This window comes from Pteronotus mesoamericanus, unplaced genomic scaffold (assembly GCF_021234165.1).
Source record: "Pteronotus mesoamericanus isolate MK-2021 breed Mesoamerican mustached bat unplaced genomic scaffold, CSHL_Meso_final scaffold_99, whole genome shotgun sequence".
NCBI lineage: Eukaryota > Metazoa > Chordata > Mammalia > Chiroptera > Mormoopidae > Pteronotus > Pteronotus mesoamericanus.
In genome coordinates, this window is record NW_026555330.1 from 6,772,788 (window position 1) to 6,788,995 (window position 16,208).

General features: G+C 52.7%; 1 protein-coding gene across 2 annotated transcripts; it reads left to right on the forward strand.

Annotated features, from left to right (window-relative positions):
• Positions 1–2,089: 2,089 nt before the first annotated feature.
• Positions 2,090–15,331, forward strand: ADORA3 (adenosine A3 receptor). 2 transcript variants are annotated; one of them, XM_054564695.1, is made up of 7 exons: positions 2,090–2,731; positions 8,701–8,807; positions 10,446–10,793; positions 12,441–12,507; positions 13,199–13,299; positions 13,786–13,847; positions 15,289–15,331. In XM_054564695.1, the coding sequence occupies exons 1-7, from the start codon at positions 2,385–2,387 to the stop codon at positions 15,289–15,291; spliced, it is 1,035 nt and encodes a 344-aa protein (XP_054420670.1). In that variant the 5' UTR covers positions 2,090–2,384; the 3' UTR covers positions 15,292–15,331. The 2 variants fall into 2 exon arrangements, with proteins under 2 accessions (XP_054420670.1, XP_054420671.1); XM_054564696.1 differs by lacking the exons at positions 8,701–8,807; positions 10,446–10,793; positions 12,441–12,507; ... (1 more) ...; positions 13,786–13,847; positions 15,289–15,331 and adding an exon at positions 4,373–5,028.
• The last annotated feature ends 877 nt before the right edge of the window (positions 15,332–16,208 follow it).

Here is a 16,208-nt window from a genome sequence, read left to right on the forward strand (position 1 = left end):
TGCGCTCCACTCTGGGCCCCTCCTCCCTCGGCCACCGCAGGCTGGGCTGAGAGGAGACCGGGGCTGCCACACCCGCAGGATGGCTACTCTTCAGCGGCACCAACCCCCCAACCCAACGTGGCTGTCCCTCCAGCAGAGGGTCTTTCTCTCACAAACTGGCACTGGGTGGGAGGGTACAATTCTTAGAGTGATTCATCCAGACTCAAAGATCAGCGGAGAGTGGGAACGGCCGTTTCATGAGCCCGCAGCCTCTCAGAAATAACTCTCCACGACTTCCTTCTCTGAAGCAGAGATAAAGAAAGCGGTTGCAGTGGAGACATTTGCGAGAGGCCACACTGAAGCTGGTGCAGGGATGTGGGCGCAGTGAACGCAGGAAGATGCTAGAGCGAGGGAATGCGGTCAGAGAGGCCTGCAGAGTTTGCGCAGGAACACAGGGTGAGTCTCGCAGGAACGAGCGAGGCGCTCAGACGGATGTGGACCTGCCTGGGGTGCGGCAGGGGACAGTGGGTGATGGAGAAGCAGAACTGCTAAAGAAGACCCTGGCCGGCCCCGGGCGAGGCCGCTCACCAGGGCCCCTGCGAAAAGTGCTCGTAAGGAAGTCCCAGAACAATACCTGGTTATCGCCGACTTATTTTTGGCTGTACATAGGTTGGTGCTTTAACATAGATATGACAAGCCCTTAAACCCACTGTGCAGGCTTAGGTTCAACTGTTTCTCTAAATAACCCCTTTGGCCTGGATGGGTAGCTCATTTGATTAGAATGTCGTCCCAATATGCCAAGGTTGGGGGTTCGATCCCTGGTCAGGGCACATACAAGAATCAACTGGTGGGGGAGAAAAACAGAATCAACCAGTGAATGCACCCATAAGTGGGACAACAAATCAATGTTTCTCTCTCTCTCTCTTTCTTTCTCTCCCTCTCTTCCCTTCCTCTCTTTCTTTCAAATCAATAATACATAGAGCCCCTTTGGGTGGCACTGAGAAGCAACTGCACCAGGTGGCCAGAGATAGCAATTGCCTTTGAGTGTCTGGTTCCCAGGAGCTGAGACAAGGTGAACAACTTCAGAGAAAGGGCCTGATTCCCAGGCAGAAGTCACCTGTTCCCGCAGGGTGGGGATAGGGTTTAGGGCATGAGGGGAGGAGGGAATGCCCTGTGATCACGAGCACACGGTGCCCTTTCCCTCCTCTCTGCATGGCTGGCCACCCTGCTGCCCTGCTCTTCTGCACAGAGATCTGACCCGCGTGGTTACCAGTGCGAGGGCGTGGTGGGGCATGGGCTGAGAATGGGCAGCAGACAGGAGGTGCTGAGGTTTCGATCTGGGCAGAGAATCTTCGTTTGTCGCTTTGGCAAAAAATCTTTGATAAAAGGCTGGGGTCCAGCTCTGCCCAGCAAAAAGTGGGTGGTTTATAAACAACAGGAATTTATTTCTTAACAGTTTAAGAGGCTGGGAAGTTCAAGATCAAGGCTTGGGCGGAATCCATGTCTTCGGAGGACCCGCTTTCTGGTTAACGGATGGTGGGAGGGGTGGGGAGGCTCTGCGGGGTCTCTCGGAAGGACACCGATCCCAGTATGAGAGCTCCATCCTTCTGGCCTGGTAATTTCCCCAAGGCCCCACCTCCAGATACTATCATCCTGAGATTCAGTATGTGAAGTCTGGAGGAACACACAGTCTGTCTCTACGCTACACGCACCGGGAAGAGTAAATTCTGGCTAAGGTGAGGGGCCTGCCGCCAGAGTCTGTTTCTTGTGCCTCCGTGTCTCTGTTTCCCTCTTTGTCACGGGATATTTTGCTAAGCCAGCAGAAAGCCAGACCAGGAAACCATTACATATCCAGTGCTCCCAGCTTCTCTCCCACCAGGCACTGCGCTCACATCCGGTCCACGTGAACCAATGCTGAGCCTTCTCCGTGCCGCTCCCCCGCCTCCTCAGTCCTTTCCATCCTCTTGCTGAGCGTTCCTGGCTCTGTGCTTCCTCTTGGCTCATCTCACTTCCTGAAACACCCCTGAAGAGCGTTGCTTATCTTGATGGCGCTTCATTAGCTCTCAAGGACTGGAGAAGGCGGAGTGCAGTCCTGGAGTGCATCTCTCTGGGGAACTAGGTGCCACAGCTCTTTCAGATTCAGCCCATGTAGAACTGTCCGCCAGGCTCTCGGGAACCAGGGATGTGTGGCCGGCACAGGGGCCAGAACTGATTGCCCTGTGATGGGCCCTCTCTAAAGAGAGGGTCTTCTGAGAGGACACCCCAACAGAGACGAGGAGGAATGGCTGAGCTGTGAGTGAGACGGTTACTGCTGTGCCTGGACCTCCAGCAAGAGCGGCACTCACTGGCCCACACGGATCCCGTTGGTGCACCTGACACCTGGGAGGCTCTTCAGGGAAACCAAGATGTCTGCCAACAGCACCACCCAGTTTATCAGTATCTCCTACATCACCATGGAGGTTGTCATCGGGCTCTGCGCCATAGTGGGCAATGTGCTGGTCATCTGGGTGGTCAAGCTGAACCCCAGCCTACATACCACCACCTTCTATTTCATCGTCTCTCTAGCCCTGGCTGATATTGCTGTTGGGGTGCTGGTCATGCCTTTGGCCATTGTCATCAGCCTAGGCATCACCATCCACTTCTACAGCTGCCTTTTCATGAGCTGCCTGATGCTGGTCTTCACGCACGCCTCCATCCTGTTCTTGCTAGCCATTGCTGTGGACCGATACCTGCGGGTCAAGCTCACGGTCAGGTAACCTGCGCAAGGATGGGTGGTGTGGGCCAGGGAGAGACGTGTCTGGGAAATGGGGCTACAAAGTCAAGGTCCCAGACTTTTTTAGTGAAAACAAATCCAAACTGGCCTCCGAACTTGAAAGATGTTCTTTTCACCATTTGGCATGTGAGGGGTCAGCAATGATGAGCTGAGACTCAGGCACAAGGAACAGTGCAATCCCCCGCCCCCAAATGACTAAGGGAGTGCCTGCTCTATCAGCCAGAGGAGCTAATGGTGACAAAAGCTTGATGCATCTTTCATTAGTAAAAAATGCTCTTGCCTTTCAGAAATGATAGGCTCCTACTAGATAAGATAAAGAACAGACAGATAAGAGTAAGAGGAGATAAACTCACGCTTCTGTTCTTTGCAAATGTAGGTTATTTTAAAGTTGTTTTAACTTTGTTTCCTCTTCCATGTTGAGAAGAGGGACCAGAAAAGTTCTCCACTGCACAAAGTAGTAACCCTCTTTCCTGTGACCAAGTGAAGGGAACAGATCTCCAAATGGAGAAATCAGATTCCTCAGGTGTCCTGACTACATCGGTCTCAGGTTTCTTCTCTCTTCTTGTGGGAGAAGAACAGGGGTGAGGGAGCTATAGAAGAGCTTTTGGTACAAACAAGCCTGGGTTCAAATCCCAGATCTTGAAATCTGATCTTGGGCACGTGATAGAACTTTCTCTGCTCCAGTTCCTCATCTTTGCAGAGTAGTTAAGATGCTCTGGACCCAGCCTTACCTCTTTGCAATTTGAGCTTCATCACTTCCAGCTTGGACTTGGACAAGTAACTTGTCCGAGTCGTTTTTCTCACCTATAAAATGGGACAATAATCGTACCTTCCTCATAATATTGAGTTAACACATGCAAAACTCTTAGAAAAAATGCCTGGCACACAGTCTATGCTCAAGAAATGGTAACTATACCACTTATTTTCACTACTATCCTCAATGAAATGGAGATTGTCATAAAAACTATACCCAGTTTTTTATTGTGAGTTTTCTGCTTGCAGTCTGGAGAATGTTTTCAGGAAGGATGATTTAAGGAGAAATGGCAATGCTCTTTGGATGAGCTTTTTATGGTCCTGGAAGCATTTCAACATGACCTTCCCAACACCATGGACTCATGTCACTCAGACACCAAGGGTGGGTGTCCGTGTAATAGCAGAAGCAGGGCATTCAAAGGGGAAGGGGGTGTGAGGGAGGCAGAGTATAATTAAAGGACATTGGTGCTGAGAAGTAAGCACAACAAACAAAACGGTATGGGCAAACATGCTTTGTGATCATTTCCCACCAGGGAGGCAATCGCAGGAGACTTAGATGACGCTTACCTCCCAGAAATTGAGGAATTCTTGGGCTAGAAATGGACTCGTGAGTGGAGTGTGCAAGCACCTGAGCCTAGGTAGCATATTCCTGATCCATTATAGATTGTACTTCTTTAGAAAGGGCCCCCAGAGAAGTCTGTGGATTATCCTCGAATTATTGCCTGCTCACCTTGTCTTCGTGTCCAGTAGAATTTTGTGGAAATGGTCATAGAATACCATCATTCTCCCTCTCTCCCCTTACCAGCCCTCTCTCCCCCATCTTTTAGCAAAGACTGTGAACTCACCCACTCTCTTCCATTCAAACAGATACAGGAGGGTCACCACTCAAAAAAGAATATGGTGTGCCCTGGGTCTTTGCTGGCTGCTGTCATTCCTGGTGGGATTGACCCCCATGTTTGGCTGGAACAAGAGAACACCCTCAGAGTTGTCCAGAAATGTGACCTTAATTCCTTGCGAATTCATCTCCGTCATGAGGATGGACTACATGGTCTACTTCAGCTTCTTCACTTGGATTCTCATCCCCCTAGCGGCCATGTGTGCCATTTATATTGACATCTTCTGTGTCATCCGGAACAGGCTCAGTCAGAATTCTTCAAGCTCCAAAGAGACAGGTGTATTTTATGGGCGGGAGTTCAAGACAGCCAAGTCTCTCTTTCTGGTTCTCTTTCTGTTTGTTTTGTCCTGGCTGCCTATATCCATCATCAACTGTATCATCCACTTTAAAGGGGAGGTGCCAACAGAGGTGGTCAACTTGGGTATCCTGCTGTCCCATGCGAACTCCATGATGAATCCTGTCATCTATGCTTTCAAAATAAAAAAGTTCAAGGAAACCTATTTCTTGATCCTCAAAGCCTGCATGACCTGCCAGCCCTCTGATTCCTTGGATTCAGATATTGAACGGATTTCTTAATAGTTACCCATGAAAAGTGACTGTCTGTCTCACTGGTCTTCAGATTCAATATCAACACACACTTCCTGTCCGATCCACCTGGGCCGAGGTCTTTCACATCTTCGATTCCATCTACTGATGTGGGGGTGGGGGGCGTTTGGCCGGCTGGCCCCAGGTGTACCTCTTCTACTACCCTCATCCTCAAATTTGATTTTTTTTTGTTTGTTTCTCCTCTCTAATTCAATTTGCTGATGACTGACTTGAGGAGAATGTTCTATTGTTAATATTGCCTGTGTTCCTCCTTCTCAAACAGAAGTCATGGAATCCGAAGGATACCTCACTGACTTACTAAAGGCCCCATTGGGGCTGCTTGCATACAGGATGGGGACACACTTCCACTCCAAGGTGGAAGTAAGGAGAGAACCCTGCTCTCGGCAGATGCCCGGGAGACGGTGGGAACTGAAGGAGGGAACTCAGTTGACGGGGGTGCTTAAACTACTGAATTCACCTGCAAATGTATTTGAATAAATAAAAGATGATAGCCACCTACAGTGTAGCTCTTTGATGAGGGCAAGGGTCACGTGGGGCTTGACGCTTACTTGCCACCTGGAACCATGTGACATGTTCACCTGTGTGAATCTTGGGCACCTCACCCTTTGCTTCAGAACACTCTGCTCCTTTTTTTAATCCAGGCTGATCAGAGAGCATTTGCCAACTTTATGATCCATTCATTGATTGAGAGAGAAAGAATGGTTCTCCCTGTAGAGCTAAGTCTTAATATTTCCTCTGGTGTTTCATTGTAATAGGAGTAGGGGGTAGGGGGCGGGGGAAGAGACAGTGCAGAGTTATTATCTGTTGAGCATTTTCTATGTACTAAACACTTTGCATATGTTATCTTTTTAGGTCTTGATAATCTTTAAGGGAGGTGCCACCAGTATTATTAGCTCCCTTTTGCAGACAAAAGCACTGAGGCACAGAGGGGTTAGGGAGCTTTTCTAGTCACACAAGTAACAAGGAGGAGAACCAGATCTCACTGCTGCCTGATGAGAGAACCTCGGCTCCGTACCGCCTGTTCTCAGACACGGAGCGGGACGTGGAGTTCCCCCAAAGTCCAAACTCTCAGGTTCACCTACTGTACAATTTGCTGTTTGTTTTTGCCTTAGTTCCTCTTGTTGATCTCTCATTACCCAGGACACCTGGCAGGGATAGAGTTTAAGTCTCATCATTCAAATACCGAGCGTAGCTCTGGAGATTCAAGGTGGTCTCTCTGGTGTGGTTTATCCAAATCTGCATCTGTGGACTCTCACTCCCAAGACAATAAAGACATGAACTCGCTGAGAGCAGCAAGATGGGGTTTTCAATTAAACCACGTCAGAGAGGACACGTGTACTGAAATCGATTAGAAAATTAATTCTTAGCCAGTCCGGAAAGCTTATCCTAACCCCTTCCTTAGGCTGGAGGCTGGTAACCATACTCATCCGGTTAACATTTCAGGGAAGGGGCCTTGTTCCTCCTCCCTTCACCCCAGGAAGAACCAACACATCTGGGAAGTGTGAGTGGGTCACCGCCCCCACCTGCCCACTTCCTGGCATTACTCACAATCATAACTTGGGGGCAGAAGACGAACACAGCCCCCCAGTTCCTGTGGGTCCCTGAGAGTGGGGGGTGGCTTTACTCCTGACACTCTCCCGTCCAACATTTTGGGGGCTGTTTTTCCGTAAGAATTCAACCCACTCCCCAGCTGTTTTCTTAGTGGCATTCCCTTGTTCGTTTCAAGGCTTCCCTCCTAACTAATGTGTGTGTTCAGTTCAAATGTCCCTTCATGACCAGGCCCTGGGTTTGCTCCGGGGTTGCCGGTGGCCCTGACCCACTGTCCTGTCCGAGAGCCACCTTGCCCAGCGGGCAGCTTGAGGGAAGTTCTGGTTAGTTTTCATTTTCTGGTGATCTTCCCACAATCTGCTTAATTTACAGTCTCGAACTTTGTTGCTCTTGCAACACTCAGCCCCAGTCCTTTTCGGAAATTTGATTTAAAGTGATCGTTTTCCTGAAAACAAAACGGCCGCCTGTCCTGGGTCCTCAGATGCCATCACAGCCACTCTAGCTCCTGAATCTCAGAAAAACGTTGCTTTCTTTTCTCCCTTTCTCCTCCTGCTCTCTCTCCTTTCTTTTTCTTCCTGATGGAATAGATTTTGGGGGGGGCGGGGGACGTGGCATTGTCAAATGGGCATCTCCAGAGCTAAGGTGTTCATCCTCCAGAAGAAGCCCTTAAAGCGAAAATGTTCTTTGGGGTGAATTCAAAACAAATGAACCGAGAATCATGGGTGAGGAGCTTGGGTTGCAGCGTGAGGTGCCCCCAGCTTTCAGGCTTTGAGATAACGTCACAGAACCTTCCTGACTCTTATCTCCTGGCTGGTTCCCTTCTGCTCAGCAGGAAAGGGTGGCTGTTGGGCTCTCATTCTAAAGGAATAAAGTGAAAAGACCGCCCCAACAAAACCGACAAAACCGAGGCCGCCTCCTCTGCCCACGTGTGATTTCACTGCAACAAAGATAGATGTTAAGTAGCTGGGTTTAATCACCCAATTTTAAAAAATCAAGTCAGCTATGGATATAAGCGAAGACCAACAGAGAAAAGCAAAGGCTATCTGTTCTGAGTTCACGGCCACAGGGGAGCCAGCGCCGTCCCTTGCGTCTTGGAGGAGACACAGAGGTGGACAGAGGAGTGTGCGCTGTGCTGGGAGAAAGGGCGGTTTCGGGGGGCCTGGCGGGGGGGCTGTTGTCCCGGGGAAGCTGCTGGCGGGCTGACTACAGGGGGCCTCCTGGGTGCTGGTAGCGGAGCCATTTGACTTCCTCTGGTGGGTGCGAAGACAGAAGCAGAACACAAACAAGGGGAGCCATCAGTTGTTACCAAGTCCTGGCCGTGCGGGGCTGATTGTTTACAGGGGTTGCTGTTTGGTGGTGTGGGCTATTGGCGGAGAGGACGGCCTGACTTCCTGCCAGTCTGACTTACAGGAGGCTGGCTTCCTGGGCCTCTTGCTGTAGATAAGGTGCTGGTTTCCTGAGCTGGTTGTGGGCCTGCTCATCTGCTCCCGACAGCGTCATGGTCCACCCCTCACCCACCCCCAGGGAGGCTTCGGCGTCCCCTCGGGGGCCAGGGAGGTTGGGGTCCTCCTTACTAGCCTTCCTCTCAGCTAAAGAAGAATTGGGCCTCCAAGCACAGTGGACAGACCAGGGGGATGGCCTCTAGCGATATGGGAACACTGGCAGGGCAAGGCACAGCTGCACACACGAGTGTGTACCAGTGAGGGGTGCGTGTGCAGGGCTCTGTGCCAGGTAGATTTATGTGGGATGGGACTGTCCATTCCTGTTTAGGGCTCTGCCAGGAAGCCCAGAATTTTCTCCGTTGCCCCATTTTATTCTGTAAGTTTATGTCCATGAATGGCATCCTGCCGATGAGGTACACTGTGCAGTGCAAGCCTAGACGCCATACAAGGCCACACAGCCTGGACACTGTACTTGGGTGCATGGCCCGGATGCTACATACAGGCACAGCGGCCCGGACACCGCACGTGCTCGGCCTGGACACCGTCGTACATGGGTGTCCATCCTGGACACCGCACGTGGGTGTACAACCTGGATACTGTATGTGGGTGCATAGCCTGGATTAACTGGTTGTTCCCTTTTCCCTGGTTTCTCCCAACAGGACAAAACCATCCTAAGCTCAAAGACACCTGTTTCCCTTAACCAGATCCAGGATTCCTGAGATCCCTGGGTACATCTCACCCTTCCAGCTGAAGGCTCGTTCCCACGCAGTCATGGGGTTCTTCATTCTGCTCTCCTTGACTGTCTTTTCAGGTAAGACATGGGGAAGGTCATCGTCCGCTCTCCCAGCTTCCCGGAGACCTGCATTTCCTTCTCCTCTCCTACTAAGTAGTTTGAACCACTGAAGGAGTGGGACGGGGAAATAAAAGGAGGAGAAAATAGTTCTTGTCCTTAGGTCTGATTAGAGGGCAGTGGGAAATTTGAAATCCTCAGCTTAAATGAGGGCTCTGTATTCTTTTAGTTTAAGTTCCTCTTTTCTTTCCTCTTGTCCCCTTAAAAGTGTCTGTGCAGATGCATGAGGATGGGACTTTCCTATTTCTGCCTGTTGCTGACTCAAAGACGAGTCTCTGAGCTCCGGGCTGGCCCTGGCTCTGCCGCCCTCCAGCCATGTGACCTTTGAGAGTTGCTGCATGTCTCTGGATCAGCGTCCCTACCTGTAAATTGAGCATCACACCACTTTCCTCGTGGGGTTGATATGAGGACAAACGATCATACAATATAAATTGATATCAAAGACACAAGCCTGCTTTGTAGGCTGGTCCTGCTCACCGTGAGCTATAGGGGAGGCAGCACTGGAGGGGGCCCGGGGCCCCCCTGGGGGCTGAGACCTGGACGGGCTGCTGCCCCCATCTCTCCTCCATGCCTGGACACTTCCTCAGCCACCATCCAGCTGGATGTGGCTTGCATGACTTCCTCATTGTGCAATATCTTGAGATGATAGAGGTCCCCATGCTGGGCTTGCAGGGAGGAAATAAGAAGTTCTTGGTCCCTAAGGACAGAGCCTGCCTCCCTGTTTTCAGCCCCATACGGCCAGCAGGAGCTCCCAGATCTTTCCACTTTCTTTTTCAGGGGCCAAGGTGGTGGGGCCGTAGCCCCGGGTTCCTCAAGCCTCCCACCGCTGCTTGGCGGGAGGCCTCTCAGTTCTTGCAGGGCAGGATCCACATTTTACCCACCCTTCGCCCCCGGGGAGGGAGACTTTTTTGCAGGGCGGCTGTGTTCATTTGCTAGGCCTGCTGTCACAGACTCTGCAGGCTGGGTGGCTTGGACAAGAGAACTTTATTTCCGTACAGTCTGGAGACTGCAAGTTCAAGATCAAGGTGTTGGCCAGTTTGGCCTCTGAGGCCTTTCTCCTTGGTTCACAGAGGGGCACCTTCTCACTGTCCTCGCATGGTCGTTCCCTCTGTCATGGGTCCTGATCTCCCTTTTTATAAGGACAACAGTCATGGTGGACTAGGGCCCATTCTATCAGCTTCTTTTCAACTTAATTGCCTCTTTAAAGTTCCCTCTTCCAAGTACAGTCCCATTCTGAGGTACTGGGGGTAGCATTTCAACGTATGAATTTTAGAGGGTGCTTCTCAGCCCATACCAGGTGCCACCCCTTACAGATGAAAATTAGCCTCCAATGCTTTAATTAATTTTCCTCCAGGAGGGTAGAAGCTGCAATGTGTTTAAAAGGACAGTGGTGTTTTCATGCGCGTGTTGTTTTTTTTTTAATGAATTTATTAGGGTGACATTAGTTAATAAAATTATATAGGTTTCCAGGGTACAAATCTATAATGCATGCTCTGTATGTTGTATTGTGTGTTCACCACCCCAGGCCAAATCTCCTTCCGTTACGATTTACCCCCCCTTTACCCTCTCCTCCCTCTTTGTGCATGTGTCCTTTGACAGAAGCCATGGTCATGGACAAAAAGGTCAAGGAAAACTTCGTGCTGGACACAGCGTCTGCGGTCTGCAGCTACGACGCCCACTACAAGGACCACCCGAAGTACTGGTGCCGAGGTTACTTCCGGGACTACTGCAATATCATCGCCTTTACACCCAACAGCACCGGCCGCGTGGCCCTAAGGGACACGGGAAGCCAGCTCATTGTCACTGTGTCCTGCCTGACCAGGGAGGACACGGGCTGGTACTGGTGCGGCATCCAGCGGGACTTTGCCCGGGATGACATGGACTTCACTGAGCTGGTTGTGACTGATAGCGGCGAAGCCCGCGCCAGTGACTTTTGGCCTGTGAAGGGTAAGGGGCCCGCCAGGGGTCTACCTGGGGGCACCCCACAGTGACGGCTGTTCATTGGTGTGGGAAATGCCCGCTGAAGCCAGTGAGCAGCAGCTCAGGCTCCCCCTAGAGTCAAACTGGTCAGCACCCGTCCTGTTCTCAGGGCCACGGTTTGTACCAGGAGGCTGCTGGTGCGTGTCAGTGGGCGGAGGGGTCTGCCCAAGCCAGTCTGTGGCTGCGGAGCAGGAGAGCAAAGCCAAGGATCTCCAGAGGCTCTCTCCTTCACCCTAAAGTATGGTGGTTGCCGGTGGTGCTGGGGGTTAACTTGGACTTGGGGGAAGCAGTGGGTGCCTGGGCCCCGGGGTGCTCCTGGAACCTCCCTCCCCCCACAGCCACCTTGTTCACAGACCCTGGGGAGGCCTGCAGGGCTGATGGTGCGAGAGCCTTGTGCGGCTGGCCAGAGAGCTGCTGAGCTTGTAATGAGCCCCGTGCTCCGTGGCCAGCCTGACAGGTCTAGAATCTTGAAGATGCATTTCTTGAGAGGTGACCACAGCAGCAAAAAGGGACCCCAAAATGTGACCTCAGAAACTGTCCACTTAGACGATTTCATAACTGACAGGGACAAACATCCTGGTCAAACTGGTCAGCACCCGTCCTGTTCTCAGGGCCACGGTTTGTACCAGGAGGCTGCTGGTGCGTGTCAGTGGGCGGAGGGGTCTGCCCAAGCCAGTCTGTGGCTGCGGAGCAGGAGAGCAAAGCCAAGGATCTCCAGAGGCTCACAGAATCCTTCTTTCCAATGACCTTCTTACATCAGAAAGCCTGCCTCCTGGGCAGAGAGCTCATGGAAAGCACGGGGCTTTCTCTCTTTTTCTCCCATGGTCCCTCGTTGTTTCCATTTCTAGAAGGGATGTCTTTGTCTGTCACAACCCAGAGCACCTGGCCAGCCCAAAAACAAACCAGGGGGCGGAAGGGGAGCTGTGGGCAGGTTCCTCCTGGCGCTAGAAAGAGGCTTGCTCACACTCGACCAACCTGCCGTGTGTCCCGCGGGCATTTGCTGCATGCGTGGCATCCTCCGCACCTGCAGTGTTTCTCCTTCGTGCGGTTCTGCTTTTATTTAACGGTGCAGTTGTGGGCTCAGGATGAGCAAGGTCCTACCTAAATGTGCTCTTTAGTTTAAAGGAAACACAGACCCCCTCCCCAGTCTTGGCAACATGGGTGCTCAGGAGGGAACTCCTCCCATGCAGTTTCGGCGGCTGTCAGAAGCACAAGGTAGCAATTGTGCCACCTGTTGATCAGCTCTGTAAGGACAGGGCTGGCTCTCTGGTGCCCTTCAGCCTGGGGCTCCCTAGCCAGGGGCCACTTCAGGCCGCACAGGGCTTTTGTGCCAGTCTGCAAAGGCGCACCCCACTCTTGGCGTGCGGAGCCTGGTCAGTGGCAGAGGGTGTGGCCCAGCGAGCAGAGTAGGGGCTGGATATCAGCGCCCACTTGTTCCCGCGGGCTTCACCCCGTGCGGGGGAGGGGCAGACCGCTGTCCTTGGTGTCTCTGCGTGACCCAGCATCAGTCTCTGAGGACTGAAGGAATGACGACGGAGGTGCAGAGATTAAGAGGCAAAGGGTGGGCCTGGTCAAGGGCCTGGATCGATAGTCAACAAATCCTTTCTGACGCAGAGCCCTCAGGGAACAAGAGCAGAAGCTGCAGGGCCTCCAGAGTCCTGCACCGGGCTGATCACTCCAGGTGAGCAGCAACTTGGGAGGCAAAGCCACTGGGCGGGGAGGGGGCGGGGAGGGGGCCCACAAGCCAGCATGACCGCGGACCTGCACCTACCACTTTCGGCTGCGTGTTGTTTCTCCCCCGCAGCTTGGGCTCTTCGGTGTGACCCTGTGGTTTCTCTCAAAAGGCTATAGTTGAGGGCTCTTGATCAAAAGCAGCAAAAATTCCCTGTCACTGTTTTCATGAAAAAGGAGAGTTCATCATAAGGAGAGAGCAGTGACTTGTAGATGCAAGGGCAGGAATGCTGGCCGCCCTCAGAGGCCGCCAGGGGCCTCAGCAGGCCTTTATCTGTGTCTCCTATCTGCTGCTCCGGGCGGGGTTTGCTTCGCCCCCTCCCCCGCGCTGCCCTTTGTGCTGCATTTTTTTTTTTCCTAACTCCTGAGTTCCTGTCCCCCCTTCAAAGGCCTGGCCAATCTGAGGCTGGATTCTTCTACTCAGGTCCCTGATTAGTTTCTGAGGAAGGGGCCCAGCCCAGCGCAGCCAGACACACCCCTCAGGCCCCAGGAAGTGGGGTCCAAGGGCTGGGCCCCCCCCCCCCTGCAACTGCTGGGGCAGAGGGGGCTGAGCTCAGCCGGCGGTGGGGCGGGGGCTCCCAAGCAGAGCGCCAAAGGCGGTTTCTTCCGAGGGATGTAAAACTGTCTGTGGTTCCTTGCAGGACATCTATCCTCATCTTCTGCGTGCTGGTCACGGGGGTGGGGATCATCTCCATCATCAGCCATTTGTTCAAAAGGAGGAGAAGTCAGAGAAGCAGGGGAGGTGAGCGGTAGCTGGGGGAGGGGGAGGCAAGGGCCAGGGGTCAGGGAGCAGCTTTCAAGTGAGGGAGTGAGCCTCTTCTTGTGGCCGGGACCCCGGGGATCCAGCACAGCTGGCTGGTAGCCTGCGGAGACTCTGCTTCTTGGTGGCCAAGGTACCGTGAGAGGTGACAGAGAGGGCACTGCGCCCTTCCTAAGTTGAGGGCTGTGTGGAGGAGGGAGGAGGGAGGCCCCGAGACAGCCACACGGGCACCACAATTTGGGAGGCAGTCCTACTCCTTGTGTGAAACATTTTGTTCACTTGGAGGGACTAGAAGCCGCGCCTCCCGTCAAAGGAGCTCGGGGCCCTTAGGTGAGCAGGCACAGAAAGGGCGCTCTGAGAAGGGTCAGCAGGGGAAGAGGACAGGCCCAAGAGCTGAGACCTTAGTCCCGGGTCCTGGGAGGAGCAGCCTTTAAGCTGGTGCCCCCTTCTGCCTCCGGGCGATTTCAGGTAAAGGCCTGAGTAGAAGCCAGAAAACCAGCCAAGCTTCTCCTGTGATCCCCACACCTCTGGTAGGTTTGTTCCCTGGTTCTTCTGCCCTGAGCTCTGTGCCCTTCATCCATCTGATCTTTAGGGCTCCCCGTTGCTAAGCAGAGAACAGGGACTCCCTTCAGGAGGGGCTATGAGGGGCTGCCCACCTTTCCTTTGGGGCGGCATCCAAGAAACTCAAGTCCCCAGGGCCACCACATGGGGATTCTGCCAGCTTCTCAAGTGGACCCAGGGTAGAAAGAACACCAGACACAAATGCCACTCTTTGGCCAATAGTTTTCCTTCCTTCCTTCTTTCCTTCCTTCCTTCCTTCCTTCCTTCCTTCCTTCCTTCCTTCCTTCCTTCCTTCCTTCCTCCTTCCTTTTTTAAATGCTCCGAAGCCACAGAAAAGCTTGAGCAATGGAAAGACTGTAGGTATAATTACAAACCAGACTCCAGCGTCCTCTGGCTATGAAAATGTAGAAAAACAACATTTCAGAGAACAGGAGAAACAAACCTGGAGACTCTTGTTAATGAAACGCAAGGGTCTGCGGCCAGAAGGATCTGAAACCCCAAGCTCAGGCCACAGGTCTCCTGCTGTCCCTGTGACAGTCAGGCCCCGGGGCCACAGCAGGAGCCCCGAGAAATGAGAGTACTGGCTTCCCCAGAATTCCTGGCCTTTTGTTCTCTGAGAGCTTGGAGAAGGGGGCAGGTGACAAAGCAACATCTTTCTGTTTTGCCCAAGGCATCCTCCCTTGGGACACAATCGTAGTCTGGGTTTTTGCAAAAACCATTGTCATTTAAAGCACGACATTTTAACAGCATGGGCGACAGTTTTACTTCTCGAGCTGCTTTCTCCTTCCGCACTTGAGGGCCCCATTCTCATGCTCCCCAGGATTTCTCATTCATACCTCCCATCCCTTCATCCAGTAAACAAGGACCACGCTAGATGCTGGGGATACAGAGATGGGCTAAGGAAATAGTATGTGTCTCCCTGGAGCTTATAGTACAGAAGGGGAAGGAGACAAGCTATCACACACACACATGCACACACACACAGAGTGAAATCGTCAACCCGAGCAAGGAGAGTAAAGGAGAGACGTGTGAAAGTGGTGGCAAGGGGCCCCAACCCTGTTCCTTTTTCGCTAGGAGCAGCACAGCCTGCTTCCTCTCACTCAGGTGGTGGCAGCGTGGCGGCCCGAATCAGGGCCCTGTTTGGCTTTGACAATCTCGGGTTCTGAAAGCGCCCAGAAACGTTCATACCCTGAAGCTCGGTGAGAGGCAAGTGCCAGCCCCAGGTGCTGAGCGTTCCTGCTGGCCCGGTCAATGAGCTTCCAAGCCGCGACCTCTGATTTCAGCCCTGAAAACAAACTGGGGTGTTCTATCCCCGGGAAGGCTTCATGAGAGAGACCTGGGCCGCAGGAGCGCTCCCCAGGGGTGGGCATTAGATCTCAACTCCACTCTTCCTTTTTGTTTCCAACAAAGTAAACAGCTCTTGGAAGGCCCTCCCGTGTGTGTCCTGACCCCAAAGGAAAATGGCTCAAACTGGACAGATGTGACTGAAGATTTCTTTTATTTAGTTTATAAGTAAAGTGAGGCTCCATAGAATCATCATGGCGACTGGCCCTCCTCGGCCGCTAGGTAAGAACAGCGGTAGCCAGAGCAGCTGCCACCCCAGGCCGTGCCTGAGCGAGGCTTGTCGGAGAACACACGAGGAGGGGAGAATCTTGGTTGGGGGCCCTGGAGAACACTTGTAGTTCATTTGTGAGCCAATAAATTTCTAACCAGTGTTGAATGAACTCCAAAGTATGACTAACTTCTCCCGGGATGTCACTGGAAAAGTATTTCTGGAAAAGTTTCTTTTTAAAGTACAATTTTCCAATTTACTCCTGAACTGGTATTAGAGGCTGTCCGACCCAAAACCAGGGAGATGGGCTAGATCGTTCTTCTCTGATTCTCTTGGTGAAAGACTGTCTCGTACGGGTAACTGCCACCAGGCGGGACGGACGATCGATGAGAAACCGAAGTGCGAACACTTAAATGAAATATTCATTCAGATCAGGAGCACAAATCAAGAGCAAGGCATCAGCTGCTAGGGGTGCAAGCGAGGTTATATTGCCATTAATGCCCAAATTACCAAAGCTCTTAGCTCCCTCTGCCTGTCTACACCCTCTCTCCCCAGGTCGCCCCTCTTCTGCTATTTCAGGGAGTTCCCAGGGTCTCCCCCTGCTGCCTCTGCTGCCGTCCTAGAAACCCTGCTCTTCTGGCCTCCTCCAGTAGGGCGCTGGCCCGTGTCCGTGCTGAGGATACTCAGGTGGCCCCTGGTCCGAGCGGGGCTGGGACAGGGCGTGCGGTCCTGGCTCGCTTCCGCACACGCCCTGCCCACGTAGGTCCGGGCCATCACA